Source organism: Macaca nemestrina, chromosome 8 (assembly GCF_043159975.1).
Source record: "Macaca nemestrina isolate mMacNem1 chromosome 8, mMacNem.hap1, whole genome shotgun sequence".
NCBI classification, from domain to species: domain Eukaryota; kingdom Metazoa; phylum Chordata; class Mammalia; order Primates; family Cercopithecidae; genus Macaca; species Macaca nemestrina.
The window spans coordinates 136009880-136031384 of NC_092132.1; the positions used below are offsets into that span (position 1 = coordinate 136009880).

General features: G+C 40.2%; 1 protein-coding gene across 12 annotated transcripts in view; it reads left to right on the forward strand.

Annotated features, from left to right (window-relative positions):
- Positions 1-21505, forward strand: part of LOC105482130 (pleckstrin and Sec7 domain containing 3) — a 710412-nt gene that overhangs the window by 653946 nt on the left and 34961 nt on the right. For all 12 annotated transcript variants that reach the window (XM_071068564.1, XM_011742086.3, XM_011742089.3 and 9 more), the window contains 2 exons: positions 12683-12840; positions 15311-15455. In XM_071068564.1, coding sequence (XP_070924665.1) covers positions 12683-12840; positions 15311-15455 — 303 coding nt within the window. The remainder of the gene's footprint in view (positions 1-12682; positions 12841-15310; positions 15456-21505) is intronic.

A 21505-nucleotide genomic window follows, 5' to 3' on the forward strand; every position in this document is an offset into this window, starting at 1 on the left:
CCAGTGTCTTGGCCTTCGGGATAAATGAGGGGTAGCATTGCCTGAGACAGAAGGTAACAGGGCCTCTGCTTCCCTGTTTAAATGAATCAAATTGGTCTTCGAAAGAAATCATAATGGCTGGCAATTCCAACCATTCCATAAGTCCATAATGGCTGGCTTTAATGACCACTTTCCCTTGACTGTAAACACATATATACCACACACATACACAAACCACCCCCTCAGCCACTGGAATAACATTCTCTTTAGGGCCTCATTTCATTATCAATTGCTCATCAGTTACTTTAAGGCTTTCACCAAGACTTCTCAACTATATAATAGCGTATAATGATTTTTACCCATATAGAGCAATTCAAGAATAATTCAATTCGCATTTCCTCATTACAAGTAGAGAGTAATAGTAAAGGCTTTCCCGTCCAAAACACAAATAAACAAAAAAAGTCACAATAGTCATCAGAAGGAAAACTAGGCACAGCTGAAATTACACAGGAGAGAGTGCCAAGTCCTCATGGTCTCCATTCGCTCAACCTCTTTCCTCTTTCACTACTCCCATCCCATCCAAAGTGGCTCTTCAGTACTCTTCCAAAAGAACAGTCACACGTTGAAGACTGCGAAGAGTCATACTCCAGGAAGTAGACATGCCTTGTCAAACTCCAAGTCTGTCACTTAACTAATTGCTGATTTGGAGCAGTTAATTATCCTCTCTAAGCCTCAACTCATTTATCTATAAAATGAGGGGAAATGATGTTGCATAGTTGATATAAAGAAATGATTAAATACATGAAAACACCTGTTGCTCAGTAGGTTAATAGTAAATATTGGTTCCCTTCCTGATGACTCTTATAAGAAATGAGAGTATTTTTTCTTTTAGTCCTTTCCTGATTCTTACTCATCTCATAAGGAATAAAGTGTCTGGTGTGACTGGGCACAGTGGCTCACACCTGTCATCCCAGCACTTTGGGAGGCTGAGGTGGGTAGATTGATTGAGCCCAAGAGTTCAACATCAGCCTGGGCAACACGGCAAAACCCCATCTCTACAAAAAATACAAATATTAGCCAGACATGGTGGTGCTTGCCTGTGGTCCCAGCTACTTAGGACGCTGAAGCAGGAGGATTGATTGAGCCCGGGAGGCAGAGGTTGCAGTAAGTCAAGAGTGGGTCATTGCACTCCAGCCTGGGTGACAGAGTGAGACCTTGTCTCAAAAATAAAATAAAAATAAAGTGACTGGCTTTATTCCGACCTTATTTTCCTACCTTTTCACACTCTTCCTACAACAGTTTGTGTATGAAATGATTAAGAGTTAGGCCTTCTCAACCATCCAAAAAAGGGCCTGTAGTTTCCCTGATACCTTTAATGAAAAATAAGTAATTTCTTCTACCTTTGTTTCCACTTCAGATCGGAGACAAATGCCTCTATAAATCCTCCTAGCAATAGTGCTAGGCAAGGCAGAGGGTTTTGTGTTCTGGAGCTAGAGATGCGGCATAAACACTGGTCAAAAATACCCTCTCCCCCCTATTCCTCATTCCTTTACACATTAATTATATATATGACATGACTTCTGCATACTTGGCTTCTAGTTGGAGGAATTTTACCAAAAATCAGGCACATGCCTCCTCTCCCTCTCCCTCCCACCACCTTAACCCTGGAGATTTTGATACTCCCTTTATGAAAAAATAAGCCATAGACTCTGTATACCCATTCCATATGGCAAAAATATGAAACAAATAAACACAAGGAGCCCCCCCACCTTGTTGAAGAGACATTTAAGAGCCGTATTCCTGTATTAAAGAAAGCCCACATAGCCCTGCAGATCATTTCTGTATATTTCATATCTAAAAGAATAACCACTCCAAGATCAGAGCATTATACATCACAAATGTAGGAAATGGCTTGGCACATTGCCTGAGCCAGCTTGCTTCATTGGCCATTTAACCAGAAATAAGACTGGTTTGTTAGTGTAATAGTTTGTAGGTTACTTCTTGCATCTGAGCTTCACAACCTTATTGGAGGATACTGTTCCCATTTTTTAAATTAAAAGCCTGGCATTCTAAAGTTCATTAACCTACTCGGTATTGTAAGGATGGTGCTAGCCAAGCTAGTATTTTTTCCGTTAGTCTCTTCTTGAGTAAATATGAACGCTCTAGTGTGAGACCCTTGCAATTACTGGAAGTTTAAAATGCTGTTGTGGGGGCCGGGTGTGGTGGCTCAAGCCTGTAATCCCAGCACTTTGGGAGGCCGAGGCAGGCGGATCACGAGGTCAGGGGATCGAGACCATCCTGGCTAACACGATGAAACCCCGTCTCTACTAAAAAAATACAAGAAACTAGCCGGGCGAAGTGGCAGGCGCCTGTAGTCCCAGCTATTCGGGAGGCTGAGGCAGGAGAATGGCGTGAAACCGGGAGGCGGAGCTTGCAGTGAGCTGAGATCCAGCCACTGCACTCCAGCCTGGGCGACAGACCAAGACTCTGTCTCAAAAAAAAAAAAAAAAAAAAAAAAAATGCTGTTGTGAGGAGAGGTGTCTGTTACGGCTTCGCCCAGATTCAACTAACTTGGCCACTGCACAGCAACTGTGCATTAACCTTCCCTTCAGCTTCTGACCTGAGTAAAGACTGATGGGTTTGTCCTCACTCTGGTTGCACTTCCCTGACTCCAGCCACTCTTTCACTGCAATATGAGACTTTCCACTCTTTCACTGGAATATGTCTTGTATCTTCTATTATTTGAATAGGTAAACTTTGAGATTTTCTAACATAGACCTTTCTCAGGTGCGTTGTTCCCAGAAAGCATGAAATATGCGGAAGTGTTGGCATCCTGTTTTATATCTCTCAGATTGACACTTAAAATGTGGCTCAAGTGTCCGATATCGGCTGAACTTTGGCTAGTAAACTACCTTTCTGATACAGAGGGCCATAAATTTACGTAGGAAGCAAGTCAGTCATGAGTGCATATATAAGATCAGGACTTTGCCCGCTTTTCAGAATGTTATACACTAGAGATGTGATTGTGAGCAAGGTGCAGTGCTCAAAGGAGCTCTCTTTATTCTGAAGAAATTAACAAATAAAAGGCCAATTCAGTGCAATTGGAGAAATGCTGCGAAGAGAGGAGGGTGCCATGGAAACACATCTGGAAGGGCACTTAACATGAGCAAGAGAGGGGAAGATCGTGAAAGAGTTCATGAAGAAAGCACTGTTTAACCCCACACTTAAAAACACAAATAGATGTTAGTCATATAAGGGAACTCAGAGATAAACCTGTATGGATACTTAGATGTGATATAGCGTGTATGGGGAACTACAGGTTCAGTGGTGTTTGGGGTGGAAGAGCCTAGAAAACCATGTTAAAGAGTTGAGACTTTATCTTAGAGCAGTTGGAGCTATCACATATTTTAAATGGGGAGTGACATGATTATTTTACTTGATTTTTTTTTTTGAAACTAGGTCTCTGTTACCCAAGCTGGAGTGCAATGGCAGGGTCTCGGCTCACTGCAGCCTTGACCCCACCCAGGATCAAGCAGTCCTCCAACTTCAGCCCCCTGAGTAGCTGGGACCACAGGTGTGCACCACCACACCTGGCTAATTTTTCTATTATTTATAGAGATGGGGTCTCACTTTGTTACCCAGGCTGGTCTTGAATTCCTCAACTTAAGCGATCCTCCTGCCTTGGCCTCCCAAAGTGCAGGGATTATAGGCATGAGCCACCACACACAGCATCCATATTTATATTTTAAAAAGATCAGTCTGGGCCAGATGCGGTGGCTTATGCCTGTAATCCCAGCATTTTGGGAGGCCGAGGCAGGTGGATCGTGAGGTCAGGAGTTCGAGACCAGCCTGACCAACATGGTGAAACTCCATCTCTACTAAAAATACAAAAATTAGTCAGGTGCGGTGGCATGTGCCTGTAGTCCTAGCTTCTCAGGAGGCTGAGGCAGGAGAATCCCTTGAACCTGGGAGGTGGAGGTTACAGTGAGCCGAGATCTCGCCACTGCACTCCAGCCTGGGTGACAGAGCAAAACTCTGTCTCAAAAAAAAAAAAAAAAAAAAAAAGATCAGTCTGGCTGCAGGATGGAGAATGACTTAGAAACAGGTTCTATCAAAGACGTAGAGACCAGATTAACTTGAACGAGAGCAGGGGTAAGATGGAGGGAGAAACATAGTTCTACTTGGAGAGTTTAGTTTGAGGTGTTGAATTCAGGGTGTGTGAAATAATAAATGGATGTGTCCAGTAAGCAATTATGCATACTCTGATCTGGAGCCAATCAAGGGGCCAGAAATGCAGATCTGAACAGTCATTAACAGTGAATTGATAATTTAAGCCATGCAAGTAGATGATGTCACTCCAAGAGTGAGGAGAAGATAGAGGACAGAGCCAATGGACCAGATGCTCATATGTGCCCTTGGAAGAAGAGACAGGGGAGGAGCCTGTGTGATAAGTCATAGAGAAAACGGGTACCACAGACGTTAAGAAATGTTTGAAATGTGCCCTGTCATGAAAAGGTAAGATAGGGAATTGGAGAGTGCCATGTGAATTCAGCAAGTAGGATGTTGTCGATAAAGCAGTTTCAGTGTGGTGGTGAGTATGGAAGGCCAATTGGAGAGTTGAGGATGCAGAGGCAGAGAGGACACAGACAACTACTCTCGAGAAGCTCGCCCAGAAGTTTCCAGTTTGATCCACTCCACTCCTCTTTTTCTCATATTCCCCTTCCTGTGACTTTTGAAAGTAAAAAGTCCCCAGCGTCTGTCTCATTTCCACTGAATCTCTTTTCTTTCCTGATATTGCTTTAACTCCAAAGTAAAATAAGTCCTTGTCTTTGTTCCTTTCCCCCAGACAGTTTCTTACATTATCCAGAACTCTTGTTTTGCTTCTCCGGGTTACACACAATCTGCCTTATCACCATTTGCCTCATTTTCTTTTCTGGCCCCTTACTTAATGTTACTTACTCACATTTGCCTTTCACTTTCAAGCAAAGAGTAAATCCACAGAGCATAATGATAGTCATGTCAGATCCCTTTACAAAATGTCATGTTGGGAGCTATGTGAGAAATAAACATAGCATCTAGTCCCTGAAAACACTTGTCCTGACAGTGTGGAGGAGAAGACCAGTATTATGCAGTGAATGGCTAGTGGACTCTTAAAATCATCTCATGAAAAAGCACCAGTTAACATGATGCAAACCAAGTGTATAGGTGAGGGTTGGAGAAAACACTGGGTAAATGGAATAAACTTGGGTGAATAATTCTTTCTAGTTTCTGTAACTCTCTGAGATAGAGCTCGTGATATACAACACCAGTATAGGGGATGATTTAAATATTTGCATATTTCAAAACTGTTCCAGAGTCCGGGTATCAGTCATGATCTGGCATAATAGAACATTTATGGTACAGTGTTTTTGTCTGTTCTATAGCTAAGTAAGAACACACTCCTATCTGTGTTTTCTCTATTGCTTTCAGTGCCCCTGAGCCCAAGAGTACCTAAAACAATGTATGCCCTATTGGTAGTTAATTATTACTATAGGAATGTAAAGTGCTCATGGAAGAAAGGACAAATATTATTTGAATGTAATACTCATAGTTCATATGTGCTTTGAAAATTAGAAATTGCTATGAATTGAGTGTGCGTTTTAATTGACATTAAAATCATGAAATTCCTGTTGGTTCTGATGATCCATCATTGTTGACATTTGGATAGTAACTTCATATCCACTTTGTTACTGAGTGAGTCATCTGCCAGCCAAGTGCTTTGACAAGCCTTTGCTATGACACAGCTTCAGAAGTTCTCTCTCAGTTTCTGTCATGGGCTTTGTGTCTGTCCCTGCCAGTCTCTGCTTCTCTCTTGAAAGTATTTTTGTAAGGCTTGTGATGTTATTCTTGTTCCAGTTCTGGCTGTTACAAAACTGAACTGCCCTGGAGATGATTGATGGAATGGTTCAGAGCAATGGGTGTAGGTGGCTGGTTAGTGCATGACAGTGAATTACTTAGAGTTCACCTCCTGATGATGGCAGTCTGCAGACCAGGCTCTCTAGAATCTCTCATGTTTTTTATCTTTAGAGCCTAGGAAACAACTGTTCAAACCTGAATTTCTTTACCTTTACCATGTCTTTAGAAGTGAAAAATCAGTTCATTATCTAAAATGTACATTTGCTGTCACAGATTAGGAACTGTGTCCTTGGTGCAGAATCATCTTTATTCTTTGGCTTACTCAGAAGAGAGATTTTGTTCCAGCTCCCTATATGTGGTTTTTGGTTTTTGTGTTTTGTTTTGGGGAGTTGTTTGTTTGTTTGTTTGTTTGTTTTGAGACGGAATCTCGCTCTGTCGCCCAGGCTGGAGTGTAGTGGTGCAATCTGGGCTCACTGCAAGCTCCGCCTCCCAGGTTCACGCCATTCTCCTGCCTCAGCCTCCGGAGTAGCTGGGACTACAGGCGCCCGCCACCATGCCCGGCTAATTTTTTTGTATTTTTTAGTAGAGACGGGGTTTCACCGTGTTAGCCAGGGTGGTCTCAATCTCCTGACCTCATGATCCGCCCGCCTCGGCCTCCCAAAGTGTTGGGATGACAGGCGTGAGCCACTGTGCCCGGGCTGTTTGTTTTTTGCCACAGATTCGCACTCTTTCACCCGGGCTGGAATGCAGTGGTGTGATCACAGTTCACTGCAGCTTTGACCTCCCAGGCTCAACCAATAGATTTTTTACAAGTTTAATTGGAAAAGCAGTTTTTGCAGTGTTGGTCGCATCAGGGGAGGGCTTGGTTCAGGCAGAGAAGGAAGCCACTGAAGAGTCAAGGCCTCCCAGACTGTGATGACAGCAACGACCCCGGAGCTGATGTGCCCAAGACTCTGGCACTCAGAGCAGGCCCGTCTCTGTCCTGGTCTCCGGTTGCCCCTTCTGCTTTCTTGTGAGCTCATGGCGTTTTTATTTCCTTTTGTGAAACTGCTGGTTCTGTGCTCTTTTACATGTTGAAATAGCTATTAGGACGAAGCCGAATGATTTTTAGAAAGACACTTAATCAGACATACTTAGCATTTTTTTAAAAAGATAGTCATCAAATTATGAGAAACTTTTTTTTTTTTTTTTTTTTGGAGACAGAGTCTCGCTGTGTCCCCCAGGCTGGAGTGCAGTGGCGCGACCTCGGCTCACTGCAAACTCCGCCTCCCGGGTTCACGCCATTCTCCTGCCTCAGCCTCCCGAGTAGCTGGGACTACAGGCGCCCACTACCGCGCCCGGCTAATTTTTTGTATTTTTAGTAGAGACGGGGTTTCACCGTGGTCTCGATCTCCTGACCTTGTGATCCGCCCGCCTCGGCCTCCCAAAGTGCTGGGATTACAGGCGTGAACCACCGCGCCCGGCCCGAGAAACGTTTTTAATGCCATTTTCAAAACCATGAATTAATAGACAATTTAGGACCCAGCTTCCTTTAATTACTAACATTTTTATTTATTTCCATGTAGCTCCAAGTAACAATGTGGTCTCCCTTCCCCTTTTTATGTTCTCTCAGTGGAAATCAAGACCATTTCAACTTTGTTGAAAATTGTTTTAATTACATGTAGCTATTTTGCCTATTTAATGAGGCATGAAGTAAATAATATATTGAAAACTGGAGTCTTGAATATGCTTTTCAAATTGATAAGAATTTTAATTACAATTTGGTCATTTTCCAAATTGTAGTTTATCTTACCTGAAAGTACAGTTTTTCAGACTTGATGCCAATTTTTTTGTACATATGTAGATGATTTTTATGTTAGTGTGTTAAGATTCCACTTCACAAGAGGTTTAATTAACAAGCTTCTTAGGGAAAAAAAACTTTGTATTTCATGCTTTAAATAAATTTAAAATAAATGGCATTGTGAAATCACATTCTTGGTGCTTATTGGGACGGTGGAGTGATCCGATGAATCCTATTACATAAAACGATGTAGATTGCAGGGAACACGAAAGAGTAACATGTTTTTAGTCATCAGTTTCACCCCTCATTTATTTGAGAAAATGGATAGTAATTAGATGTCGTGGAGCATTTTCTTTTCTTACAGAAAACTTCTTGATTGGATTTATCTTGCTCACTCTTTCACATTTAGTTTGCACAGCAAATAGTCCTTGTTTTGAAATGGTTTGATTACAGTAATTTATCCCTTATTTCTTCCTTCCCAATTCTACCATTTAAACACTGTCTTCTCCTTCAGTGAAAAATGAAGATGTCAGAATGAACTTGGTAGGATAAAGTCATTTTTTTAATCCAACTGTCAACCCTAATGTTGTGTGTGTTGTGTGTGTGTGTGTGTGTGTGTATGCGCAGTTGGAGCTTTATTTTTCTAGTAGGAATTCAATATGCTGAAAATATTTTAAAGTTTGTATTTTGCCTTTTTAAGAAAAAATGGTAAAATTGTATTATCAGCTAGAAAAGTGGAAGCTTCTTAGACTTAAAATTTTTCAACTTCAGTTTAGCCCTAATTAAATAGATCCTGTCTTCCACTGATGCCCCATGTAGTGTTTTCCTTCCAATGTAAGGTAATCTGGCAGTGTATATTAGAGTTTTGGAAACTACCTTGGAATAGAGTCCTCTTTTAAAATAATTGTACAGTTCTTCCAAAGTGACAATTACTGTTAGCTTTTTCCTAGGTCTGTAATAAATGTTGCATTAAAATTTTTTTTTGCATTTTTAAGAGCAGTCTAAGAATGTCATCCTTTGAGCTTGGTTTTAAATGAAGATATCAGCAGATAATATATTTGAAGAATATTTATAGTGGCTCCAAATGAGACAGTCTAAGTCATTCAATAGTAATAGCTACCAATTGATTTTGTGTTTCGTATTCACCTATAGCAGTTTGTTAGACATTGTGATATAAATGTGGAGTTGAAACCATCCCAACGGTTACACAGAAGGGCATGCAGAACAGGGGATAGCAAAGTAATGACCAGAGAGGTAGGAGAGAAACCAGGAGAATATCATGACAAAAAGCCAAGGAAGAATTTCAGAAATCAAGGAGATGTAAAAGAATTGTAGGTTGGCACTGGATGCAACCATAGCTGGAGACCTTAAATCCGTCTTAGCTACAGTCTGCACAAGTATGTTTATTACTTTTGTCAGCAATTATCAACCCAAGTAATGATCACATAAGGGAGAATAAGGGTGGGACTTTTTAGTTTCAGACTGGATGGATAAGAAAAGTAAGGCATAACCTAGCAAAAAATCCTCAATTCTAAGATTAAAGGAAAACCTGTATGTGATTCCTAGGAGAAAAAACAAGAAAAAGAGAAAATAATCAGATTGGCATTGGACTTGTACTAAACTGGAAACTAGAAGGTGGTAGAATCTCCAGACGATAAGTTAAACAAGTGAAGAAGGCTGCAGCCTTATGTTCTATATCCAGTTCTATACCTATCAAAGAAATGAAAGATACTTGAGGATAAGAATAAAACAGTATACCACCTACCTAAAGAAAATACTTCAGAGAAGAGAAAATAGCATAGTTATGAGAGGAGAGAGGTCAAGATGGAAAAAAGAAAGAAGCAGGTGAGCAAGGAAACACAGATGCGGTTAAATATATGAGGGGAGACTCAGAATGTATAATCTAAATTCAAAATAAGGTTTCTTGAAACAGAAAATGCATAACACGATAATTTTAGTAAGATTGCAGAACAAAACATTTTTCAAAGTCTTGTTGATGTGGGTGAGGAATAGATAAATAGAGCATTTTCTTAAAAGAAAGACTCTTTTAAATTTCCATCGTATATGACTAAGCATTTAACAGGATAAAGAAGAACATTTTAAGTAATAAGTGGCACATGGTTATAAGGAAGGTGATAGTTATAAACCTAAATGCACCAGACAACATAGCAACGAAAATATATATTAAAAAGCTATCAGAAATGCAACAAGAACTTGAAATGGAAACAGTTAATATACTTGTCTGAAGGGGATAAACTAGTAGAAAAAATGCTGTAAGGGCAGAGGAACTGAGTCAGTAAACTTGAATATAAATACACATTCATCCCTCAAAGAATAAATTTTTTGTATGCTTATGCAACATTAACAAAAATCAAACATGTGATTGGCCACAAGAAAAACCTTACCAAATTTGGGAAAAATAGATTTTCTAGACCATATTCTCTGGTCATAAACCAATAAAATTATGAATATATAATAATATATAACTAAAATTTTGCCTTAAATTTGAGAAACACATTCTTTGAGGTTGCTAAGATTAAAGAAGGGATAAAAATTAAAACTACAATAGGCCGGGCGCGGTGGCTCACGCCTGTAATCCCAGCGCTTTGGGAGGCCGAGGCGGGCGGATCACAAGGTCAGGAGATCGAGACCACGGTGAAACCCCGTCTCTACTAAAAATACAAAAAATTAGCCGGGCGCGGTGGTGGGCGCCTGTAGTCCCAGCTACTCGGGAGGCTGAGGCAGGAGAATGGCGTGAACCCGGGAGGCGGAGCTTGCAGTGAGCCGAGATCGCGCCACTGCACTCCAGCCTGGGCGACAGAGCGAGACTCCGTCTCAAAAAAAAAAAAAAAAAAAAAAAAAAATTAAAACTACAAACTATCTAGAAAGCATTGAAAAAATACTCTTCATTCCCAAACTCTGCTACGCAGTGTAACCCATACTCAGAGGAAAAATTGTAACCTTAAATTCTTTCTTAACCGAAGGAGAAATATGGAAAATAAAAGAACTAGGTAATCATCTTAAGAAATTCAAACAACAATAAAATATTAATTCAAAGAAAATAGGGAAGAGGAATTAAGATAAAAGCTTAAATCATGGACCTAGAATATAAAAAAAAGGTACACACAAATTTCTAGGCTAACCTTTGTGCAAACTCAGTCATTTGTGTGTTAGGGGATCAGTATGCATGGAAATAGAGGTGGCATATAAATTCCCTAAAGTGATTTTGGCCCTCATCATTTCTCCTCATTCCAGTTATTTACCTACCTCATGTTTTTGTCTGGAATGTAAGTTACACCACATGGAGAGCCAGATATGCAGGGTTCTGTTATAGCGTAATTATAAGGCTGGAGGGGTTTTGTAGTCATGCTACCTCTAGTTGAAATTCCTACTCTAATGAAAATTTCCCTGGAAGGAGATTTGTGAATATTTGGAATGCTAAATTACTGAGAAAAATCTCATTTAAAAAAACGACAAGACAGATCTTAAAACGTAACTAGATTATAGTTTTATGAATTACTGGGAATTATGTAACAGGTACATATAAATATCTTGTATTTAATTTTTTAAATTCTCCTTTATTCATCATACCGCTCTAGAAGACTGTCATTGTCAATAGCAGTTCTTAACCTCGGAGGCTTAATAAAGTAAGACTTGTTGCAATCCCAAAGTAACAGTTTTGTCATTTAATATTATAAATGTGGATAATCTTTATATTACAGCTGGTATTTACATCTTATTGTAGAGGGAAAACCTTTGCCTCAGAGCATTGTCACATTAAAGATTATTTTTGACTCGGTTTGAATTGATGGCAGTAGTACATTTGAACTGCTCGTTTTGTGGAGGGGATAAATGAAAGGGAGGGCAATTATGGAGGACTACCATTGTTTTTCTGAAAATTGGTAAAAGCAGACTGATAAGAAATCAGACGATGTCTTTCTGTAGGTGTTTACTGCTAATTAGAAGGTGATGTGGTGTGTGTGTTCGGGGGTACATGTGTGTGTTTTACAGAAGAAATCCAAGTTTAGTGTCATATCTTGTTTTTGATAAAATATGGGAAGGAGGAAGGGGGGCCTTAAACTCTAGAAAATATCTAACAGTTTGTAGCATATGCATTTACCTATTTTTCAATTTTATGATAACAAGCTAAGCTTTCACCTGATTATTACATTGATTTTCCTCTTTTCTTTCATCAGAAGAGCTGGAGTAATCATTTTACTTTACTATTCATTTTTCTTTTGATAGTATAAGTCTAAACAGGCCAGTCACAGTGGCTCACGTCTGTAATCCCAGCACTTTGGGAGGCCGAGACAGGTGGATCACCTAGGTCAGGAGTTTGAGACTTGCCTGGCCAACATGGTGAAACCCCGTCTCTACTAAAAGTATAAAATTAGCTGGGCGTGGTGACACATGCCTGTAATTCCAGCTACTTGGGAGGCTGAGGCAGGAGAATCATTTAAATCTGGGAGGTGGAGGATGCGGTGAGCCGAGATCGTGCCATTGCACTCCAGCCTGGGCAACAAGAGTAAATCTCCGTCTCACCAAAAAAAAAAAAAAATTAGTCTAAACAGAAAGTAACAGGTAGTATCTTTAGAGCAAAGAACACAATAGCATTGTTTTTACCCTCTGTATAATTCTGTTGACAGTTATCTGTAAGGTGTTGCTTTTATCCATTTAATCCTGAAACCAAATCACACTGTTGGTCCAAGTCTCATTTCTGTTCACTATAAAATGCGTATGATAGATATTTCTGCCTTTGGCCTTACTTAGTTATTTACCTCGATTATTATATATCAGTTTTTTAAAAATGCCTCTTGGGTAGATGTACTTTCTCATTCTCAGCAAATTTTTCAAACAACATGATGTTCTATAGCATTTATAAGGTTATTTTTAATCACCATTCGTTTCACTTTTTTCATTCACTTACTTGAATTTTCTAAAAACTTTTTTTTTAGTTTTTGCTTTTAAAAATTTAAGTTGAAATCTGATCGTGATTTTTGCCTTTATTTTCTTTGTATCCATCTGTAGGACGAATACAAGCCAGAAAAGGCCTTGTCTGAAGAGGACTTGAAAAACGCTGTGAGTGTGCACCACGCATTGGCATCCAAGGCCACGGACTATGAGAAGAAACCAAACGTGTTTAAACTTAAAACTGCCGACTGGAGGGTCTTGCTTTTTCAAACTCAGTATGTTTTGTTGGTTTTTATTTGATTTTGTGTTTTAGTTCACTTAGCACCACTTTATACCAAGGAATAAAATCAAGTTCTGCATGGGAAATTATTTGAGTTGGAATCAAAGTCATGAACTGCTTTCATTAGCGAAGTAACTGCCCAAGATGATTAGAATTTAAAAAAAAAAAAAAAATAGAAACCCAGGATTTACATGTTTGTCTGTTACATAGTAGCCCTTTGACTTTTAGTCAGCCACTTACCATCTCTAGAATTCAGTGTCCTCATCAATAAAATATGAGGGTTTTAGTAGACAAGTTCTATCACAAAATGAGTAAAATAGACCTGGAAAACACCATTTCTCTAGCTCTTTCTCCTACCACATAGTTTAACCTCTGAACCTCGGCTCGTCACTAGTGGAGGGGATAACGTTTATCTTACAGAGTTCTAGTGAGGAGTCCGTGAGATAAGTGTATATAATACCTCACACAGTGCTTGGCACATAGGAACTGTTCAATAAATGTAAATGTTTATTTTATATTTTTGTTGCCCTTCTGAGCTCCAATAGTCCATAATTATACTAGAAGGAAATGTCATTCTACTGTGAGCAAGGAAATGGGATGAATTGCCAGTTGTAGGAGGAAGTTGTAAGGAAACAAGTTGCCCCGGGTTTTTGAGTGTGGGAATGGGACGGTTAACATCACGCAGGGACCCATAGCTGGATGTATAATTGCAGCTATTAGGCATGAAGAAACTTTCAAATTATTCTATTCCCTGATTTCTTAAATCAAAAATACCAGATGTAATAACTAAGGAGATCTAATTACTTTGGACAGAATTGATGCAAAAAACAGTCCATTGAAATAATAATGGAGCCAGAGAGATCAGCCTAGAGAGGGTGCCGTGAGGAGCTGACATTTACCGTGGTCACAGGTTAGTTAGTGTGGTTTCTCTCAGAGTAACTGATGAAGGAAATGACTTTGGCTTTTTTTTTTTTGACTTTTTATTTATTAATTAGGTGTATGGTAGATAATCTGTCCTGATTCATGATCATTTCTACCATTCATTTATGAGTTTACAAATATTTATTAACTGCTGTGAATCTTGGGCTTTCTGGATATAATGATACATAAATTAAAAATATCACATCAGATGATTTTCACCTCCTCTCAGGTGGGTTTTTTAAACAGTCTTATTGAGGTATGCTTTACATACCATAAAATATCACCAGTTTTAAACGTGCATTTCAATGATTTTTTGGCGTATTTACAGAATGGCTCAGCCATCACCACAATCCAGTTTTGAAACATTTCCATCACTCCAAAGAGATCCCCATGTACATTTTGTAGTCACTTCCATTCTCACCTCCAGCCCCAGGCACCCACTAATCTACTTTCGGCCTCTATACTATTGCCTTTACTGGACAATTCATATAAACAGACTAATATATTATGTGGTCTTTTGTGTCTGGCTTCTTTTATGTAACATAAAGCTTTGAAAGTTTATCCATATTGTAGTGTGTGTCAGTACTTTATATTGCTAAATGCTATTCGGTTGTGTGCATTTACCACATTTTGCTTATGCATTTACTGGACAATTTGGATTGTTTCCCTTTTCTGACTCTTAGTAATGATGATGCTATAAACACTAACATACAAATCTTTGCGTATCTGTATGTTTTCTTTTGAGAAGGAGTCTCGCTTTGCCACCCTAGCCTGGAGTGCAGTGGTGTGATCTCTGTTCACTGTAACCTCCACCTCCCAGGTACAAGCGATTCTCCTGCCTCAGCCTCCCAGGTAGCTGGGACTAAAAGTGCCCACCACCATGCCCGGCTAATTTTTGTATTTTTAGTAGAGATGGACTTTCACCATGTTGGCCAGACTGGTCTTGAACTCCTGACTTCAGGTTATCTGCCCACCTCGGCTTCCCAAAGTGCTGGGATTACAGGCATGAGCCACCGCGTCCGACGTTTCTATATGTTTTTATTTCTCTTGGATAGCTACTTAGGAGTAGAATTGCTGGGTCATATGATAAATGCATAGTTAACTTTCGAAGAACCTGTCAAACTGTTTTCCAAAGTAGATAAATCCTTTTACCTTACGTCTACCAATACATTCCTCAGTTAGATTTTAAAATTAAACAGTACAATTAAAAGAGAGGAGTAAATTTTATAATTAATTTTTGGCCTAGCCTCATATCAAACAGAAAGAGTTTAATAAATATTTATTGTCAAGTGTTACTCGTTTTTCCCTTCTATTTCCTACGGAGAGAATCACAGTCTTGCACTGTGATGATCATAGCTTCCACACCTCTATGGTGATCGCCTAATGACAATGTTCGTCTCTAATGAAGTTTCGTCAGGGATTAGTTGTACCAGAAGGAGTAAATGATTTTCACATGCCATTGCAAATCAGTAACGTGAAATAGGCAAAGTGTGATGCACTTAGACATCGCAATGTCCTAATATAAACGTATCTGTTTCTCATAGGAGCCAAGAAGAAATGCAAGGGTGGATAAACAAAATTAATTGTGTGGCAGCTGTATTTTCTGCACCACCATTTCCAGCAGCAATCGGCTCTCAGAAGAAGTTTAGCCGCCCACTTTTGCCTGCCACTACGACAAAACTGTCTCAGGTAATCATCTTGATAGTGCTTTGACCTTGGGAAAAAGTACTTTGGAAAGTAATGTGATAAATATTTGTCTTTGGATAGTACTCCTTGTTTTGGGGGCAGATGAGAGACCTTGCCCTGTGATAGCATATTGTATAAATGGGGCAGAAATGGAGTACGCTGGGTTTTACACTTCGTGTGAGAAGCTGATGTAATTGAGTCTCAGTTAGTAGGACATATACTTTGATTTAGTTTCTAAAGTTTGTATTGGTTCATTATTAGCCATGCTTGATGTTTTGTTTGTTTTAACTACCAGCTCATAATCTGGCTTGGTAACACGCTTTTCTTTCATTCATTTATTAGCTCATTTTTATTGAGCATTTACCATATTCCAGGATGTGTTTAGTGCTAGGAATACAAAAATATTTTCAGGAATCCACGGTTCATAGTACAATGGGAAAGGGCCTGCCCTACCCCTCAGAGCGGAGCTGAATGGATCATTTGGATTTTCCAAGCTAATAAAGATAAAGTGTACCAGAACCCTGCTCCAAGTGTGTTTACATAAGCCTCCTTCTGTTGTCAGATTAATCTTACTAAAAGCCGTATTTTATCAAGTCCTTTTTCACTTAAAATTCTTCTAAGGACACTGCCTACAAGCCAGGTTTGCTGATTTTAAATCTGTCTGCAGTACCCCCTTGCCATTGACTAGTTAAAGATTTTGGAAGCTACTTTTGATGCCTTTGTGAATTTCTCATTACATAGAGATAGTTTTATCTGACTATGATCGACTAAGTCTTGGTATTAACTAGCTCCCTACACATCTTTGATGTCATAAGATGTGTCCCATGGCAAGAGAGGGAGCGATTATCAATGATAATCCAGCGTGCTCTGGAGGTTCAAGGAAGGGACATTATCTAGCCTGGCCTTGGAGGTGAAGGAGGAAATGTGGTACCTCATGGGAAGCTTAAAGGATGAGAGGCAGTTAGGTGAGATGTGGGATGAGATAGGAGAATGAGCCAGCAGAGGAACGAAGGCCTAGAGAAGAGAGCACTGGATGGAGGAACCACACACAAGTTTTTAACTGTGACATGAGCACAGTGTTGAGAATCAGCAAGAAATGCACCTCTGCAGAGGTCAGCAAAGGCCAAATCATGAAAGGCCTCTTTTGTCGTGTGTAGGATTTAGGATGCTTCAGTGGTTCCCAGCAGCCTCAAAATAATAGCTTTAAGGCCGGGCACAGTGGCTCACGCCTGTAATCCCAGCACTTTGGGAGGCCGAGGTGGGCAGATCACCTGAGGTCAGGAGTTCGAGACCAGCTGGCCAGCATGGTGAAACCCTGTCTCTAGTAAAAATGCAAAAATTAGCCAGGCGTGGTGGTGGATGCCTGTAATCCCAGTGACTCAGAAGGCTGAGACAGGAGAACTGCTTGAACCCCGGAGGCGGAGGTTGTAGTGAGCCGAGATCACGCCACTGTACTCAAGCCTGGGCAACAGAGCAAGACTCCGTCTCAAAATAATAATAATAACTTTAAGCAGGAGAGTAATTTGATCACATTTTTGCTTTAAAAATTATTCTCATTACAACATGAGGAACTGTTAGAAGACGACACTGGTATAAACAGAAAGGCCGTTTTTAAAGGAATTTTCAGTAATCCAGAGGAGATATAACTAAGATAGCTGTAGAAGAAATGGATAGTAGTGGAAATGCTTGAGAGACCTTGAAAGTATGGAATGGACAGTTCTGGTGGCTCATGGAAGTAGAGGAAACAGGCTGTCATTGTGGCTTGGACAGCTGGGGACTGTGGTGTCTGACTTACTTCTGGAGCCTCACCTCGCTGTCTCCTGATTTCCCCTCTTGCTTCTTAGACTCCTTTCTTGGATCATTTTCTTCTTTCTCTCTCCAAATGCTGCAGTGACCAGAGCTCAGAAGCAGACTAAGGCACTTGATAAGCAATTTTCCAAAAAGTTACTTAGATTTAATACAAACAGGGAGAATGTTGTGCCAAGAAATGGGGGAAAAGGTCCAGTAAAATTTAGATTAAAAATATGTCATATTTAGTGGCTGGGAGGTCGTTGGGTGTCTTAGTCCATTTTGTGTTTCTATAAAGGAATACTAGAGCCTGGGTCATTTATAAAGAAGAGAAATTTATTTGGCTTACGGTTCTGCAGGCTGTGCAAGAAACATGGCATCAGCATCTGCTTCTAGTAAGAATCTCAGGAAGCATCAAAAGGTGGTAGAAGGGGAAAGAGAAACAGATGTGTCACATGGCAAGAGAGAGAGGAAGGGAAAGTGCCAGGCTCTTTTTAACAACCCACTTTCACTTGAGCTGATAGAGCAAGAACTACGTTATCATCCTAAGGGTGGCATCAAGCCATTCATGAGGGAACTACCCCCATAACCCAAACACCTCTTACCAGGTCCCACCTCCAACATTGGGGATCAGATTTCAACATGAGATTCGGAGGGAACAAGCATCCAAACTATATCATTGGATAACCTTAGCAAGACCAGTTTTGGTGGAGTCATGTGAACAGAAACCACATTGGCTTCTTTGATGGGGGAATGAATGGAAGGTAAAAAGGAAGTGGAGGAGGGGAATCTGCTCAAGTCTTGCCATAGTTATAAAAAACAGAAATACTAGTAGTAAGAAGGAGGAATCTGTGGTTTCAAGAAAGATTCTTCTGTTTTTAATTGATAATTATCATTAAGATATATTGAATGCTTACATGTAAGCATTACTTTTACTGTACAGTTCATACAGGACACAATGGCATTTAATTTTTAAGGATAATAAGTACACTACGACTTTAAGAGAAAGGGAATACTCTTATTGATGACCAGAAGATATGTTGGTGGACGTCTCCATCTATCCAACTAAAATATGAACTCTTAAAGCAAATGCATTTCTCTGCTTTAAATGTGGGTACTTAATATAAACAGCATACCACATAAAGCATATATCCTATAAAAGGTAAACCATATTACAGGACATAAGGGGAGGGAAAAATTGAGTAACTAGATGCAAAAGAATACCTTCCAAAATTGAGTTTTGCTCTATTAATTTTACAATGGACTTTCCCATTGTTCTTTTTCAGTAGATTGGGTCTTTCTCACATTCAGTTCTATAAAAGATCCAGGGGAGAAGGTGAGTTGAGGGCTGTTAATAAGCATGTCATTCGTGGAAGATGTATGTAGCTTAGAGCAATATATGAGTGTTTCCTTGATTTTCGCTCACTGAAATATCTACAGTTGTTTACTTTATACTTTAAAAAATGTACTGCTTTCCTGTTTATCTAGGGACTGTATACTAGTAAGTGATATGCACATGAAAATGAATGTGTTCATCTGTTGGCGTGTTTTTACCAGAACAGGCAAGCAAACACATTTATCAGGGCAAGCACTCTTATTTCAAACAGATGACTTACCCTGGAACCAAAAATAGAATGCATAATTTTTTCAAACGTCTTCCTTCATTTTGGACATAAATCCACAGAGATACCAAAAAATGCATATGTAGTATCATCAGAGTTCTGGATTGAAGATTTTAAATAAGAAACTAATAACCAAAAAGAACTAGCCTCCAGTATCATGTAAGACGAGGTCACCATATCATTTCAGGAATTTAACTTATTTGGAAAGAAATGAGATGATCCCCACCCCCCCAATCCCTCCCGCCACCCCACTGAATTACATCACCCAGCACTTGCTTGGTGGGCCTCAGTTCTCCATCCAGAAAAATGAGATGGTTCTAGAATGTTTTTAAGGATTTTTCTATCAACAGCTCTGTATTATTTCTTTGCCAAGTCATAATGATTGTTTCTAAAGAGAACATTTTTACCTTTGAGAAACACATATGTAAAATGAAGCGTGTATTTGGAGTAGCCCCTGAGGCTCTTGGGGATATCTACGCTGGGGTCATAGTGCGCCTCCAGCAAATCCTGGAACGTGTCTGGCTGCCTTTAGGCTTCCTCCAGTACCGCAAAGACTAGCTCCCATCCTTTAACCCAGGCGTGTTCGACCGCAGCAGCATTAACGTTTTGGTGTGGATAATTCTTTGTCGTGGGGGGGCTGCCCTATTAATTGTAGGATGTTTAGGCATGTCCCCAGCTTCTACTCACTAGATACCAATAGGAACCCCCCAATTCTAACAACCAAAAATGTCTCCAGACATTGCCAAATACCTTCTGGGGTCAAAATCCAACCCACTCCTGTTGAGAACCAATGCTTTATCCAGTGGATCTGAAGCCATAAGACCAGCTACTTTTTTTTTTCCCCCATACCCCCACAACCTGGCTGACTCCCCTAAATGCCAGAACTTTTTGGGTAATTTTACTTTACACATTACAGGTATAAAAACGTGAGTGCCTTGCTGGAAACGCTGATAAAGATAAACAGTGTTGGGAAAAAATTAGACATTCAATTAAAAGATTGTTTGGTGCTTTTGCAAGACAGAGTGTCACTCTGTCATTTGTGGGCTTTGCTTTAATTTGTTCTCGTCTTTTATGCAAAACACATTAGCCTTAATCATTGAAATTGATTATTGCCAGTGCAGCGTGGTACTTTCTGAACAACTCTGCTGTGTGGGAGGAGTCCCTTCTTTGTTTTTCATGACAGTGTTGCCAGAGCACATTTTTCTTCTGTTGGGGGTGGAAAGACTAGCTTGAAAATACAAGTTTTGCTTCTCCTTCTGGTGTAGCACTCCACACACAGAACTGCATGGCTGGCCTTGTTCACAGTCTGCTCACGACCTCCCTTTCTGCCCACCAGAGAAGTCATTTCAAACTTCAGTGTGCACAACAGCTGTGTGAGGACTTGCATCAAATGCACATTTCCCAGCCCCACCAGGTCATTCAGGTCCAGGCTGGGGCCCAGGGACACATGTGTGTTTCTCTTCCACTCCAGGCCGGCAGGTGGCTCCACATCCCACTTAGACACTACACTGTAGGAACCTCTGCCTCCCCTAGGTCTTTCCTTGCTTCTTCAGAGAATGGTGCCCCAGGACGTCTTCATTTCCTGATATCTAGGCCTGTTTTCTTTGAATTCCAACCATTCTCATATAAATAAGTTTGAATCCATGGGTACTAAATACTCTTTTGGTCAGACTGGAGATGGACACTGATCAGAAGCGAAGCAGTCCTATGCTTGATTCTCACACTGAAGTAACCCCCACCCCTCCTTTTGTCCTGTGGTGTGACCACAAGGCAGTGGTGCTCAGAGTCAGGTGAGTGGAGCTGACCTTAGGGGCTGTGGGATTTCAGTGGTGGTCATTCTTGTAGTTACTTTCTTCACCGCACTCCCACCCACCCTTTTCCACACTTTCTGTCATAAAGTCCTGTCACCTCTACCTCCTAAATATCTTTCTTTTTTCTTTTTTTTTTTTTTTTTTTGAGACAAAGTCACTCTGTCACCCAGGCTGGGGTACAGTGGTGCTATCTTGGCTCACTGCAACCTCCACCTCCCGGGTTCAAATGATTCTCCCGCCTCAGCCTCCCAAGCAGCTGGGATTACAGGCGTGCACCACCATGCCCGGCTAATGTGTGTATTTTTAGTAGAGCCAGGGTTTCATCATGTTGGCCAGGCTGGTCTTGACCTCCTGACCTCAGGTGATCCGCCTGCATCGGCCTCCAAAAGTGCTGGAATTACAGGCATAAGCCACCATGCCTGGCCAATATCTTTCATATTCTACACCTACTCCTTCAGATTTTCGTCATATTCTACCTAGATCACTGGTCTCCTCGGTTTTTTGACTATTCACCTCATCCCAATACTAAATATTTCAGCAGATACCTTTTAATATATGATACCTTTTTAAATAAAATAAACTGCATTTTCTACTGTCAGTCCCAGTAGGAACTATTAGTAAGCCTTAACATTTTATAGTGCTGAGATTTAAAAAAATTAAAAGAAAACTTTAAATTTTTTCCCAGTGCCTAGGGATCTATTAAAATTTTTGAAAACTCATAAATGAGTTCAGCACAGTTAGACATGCAAGAGTGTTTTCATGGTATGTTAATTATATCTCAGTACTGATTTTAAAATTCTCCCCAGTGGGTCATTTTGCCTGCGCTACACTT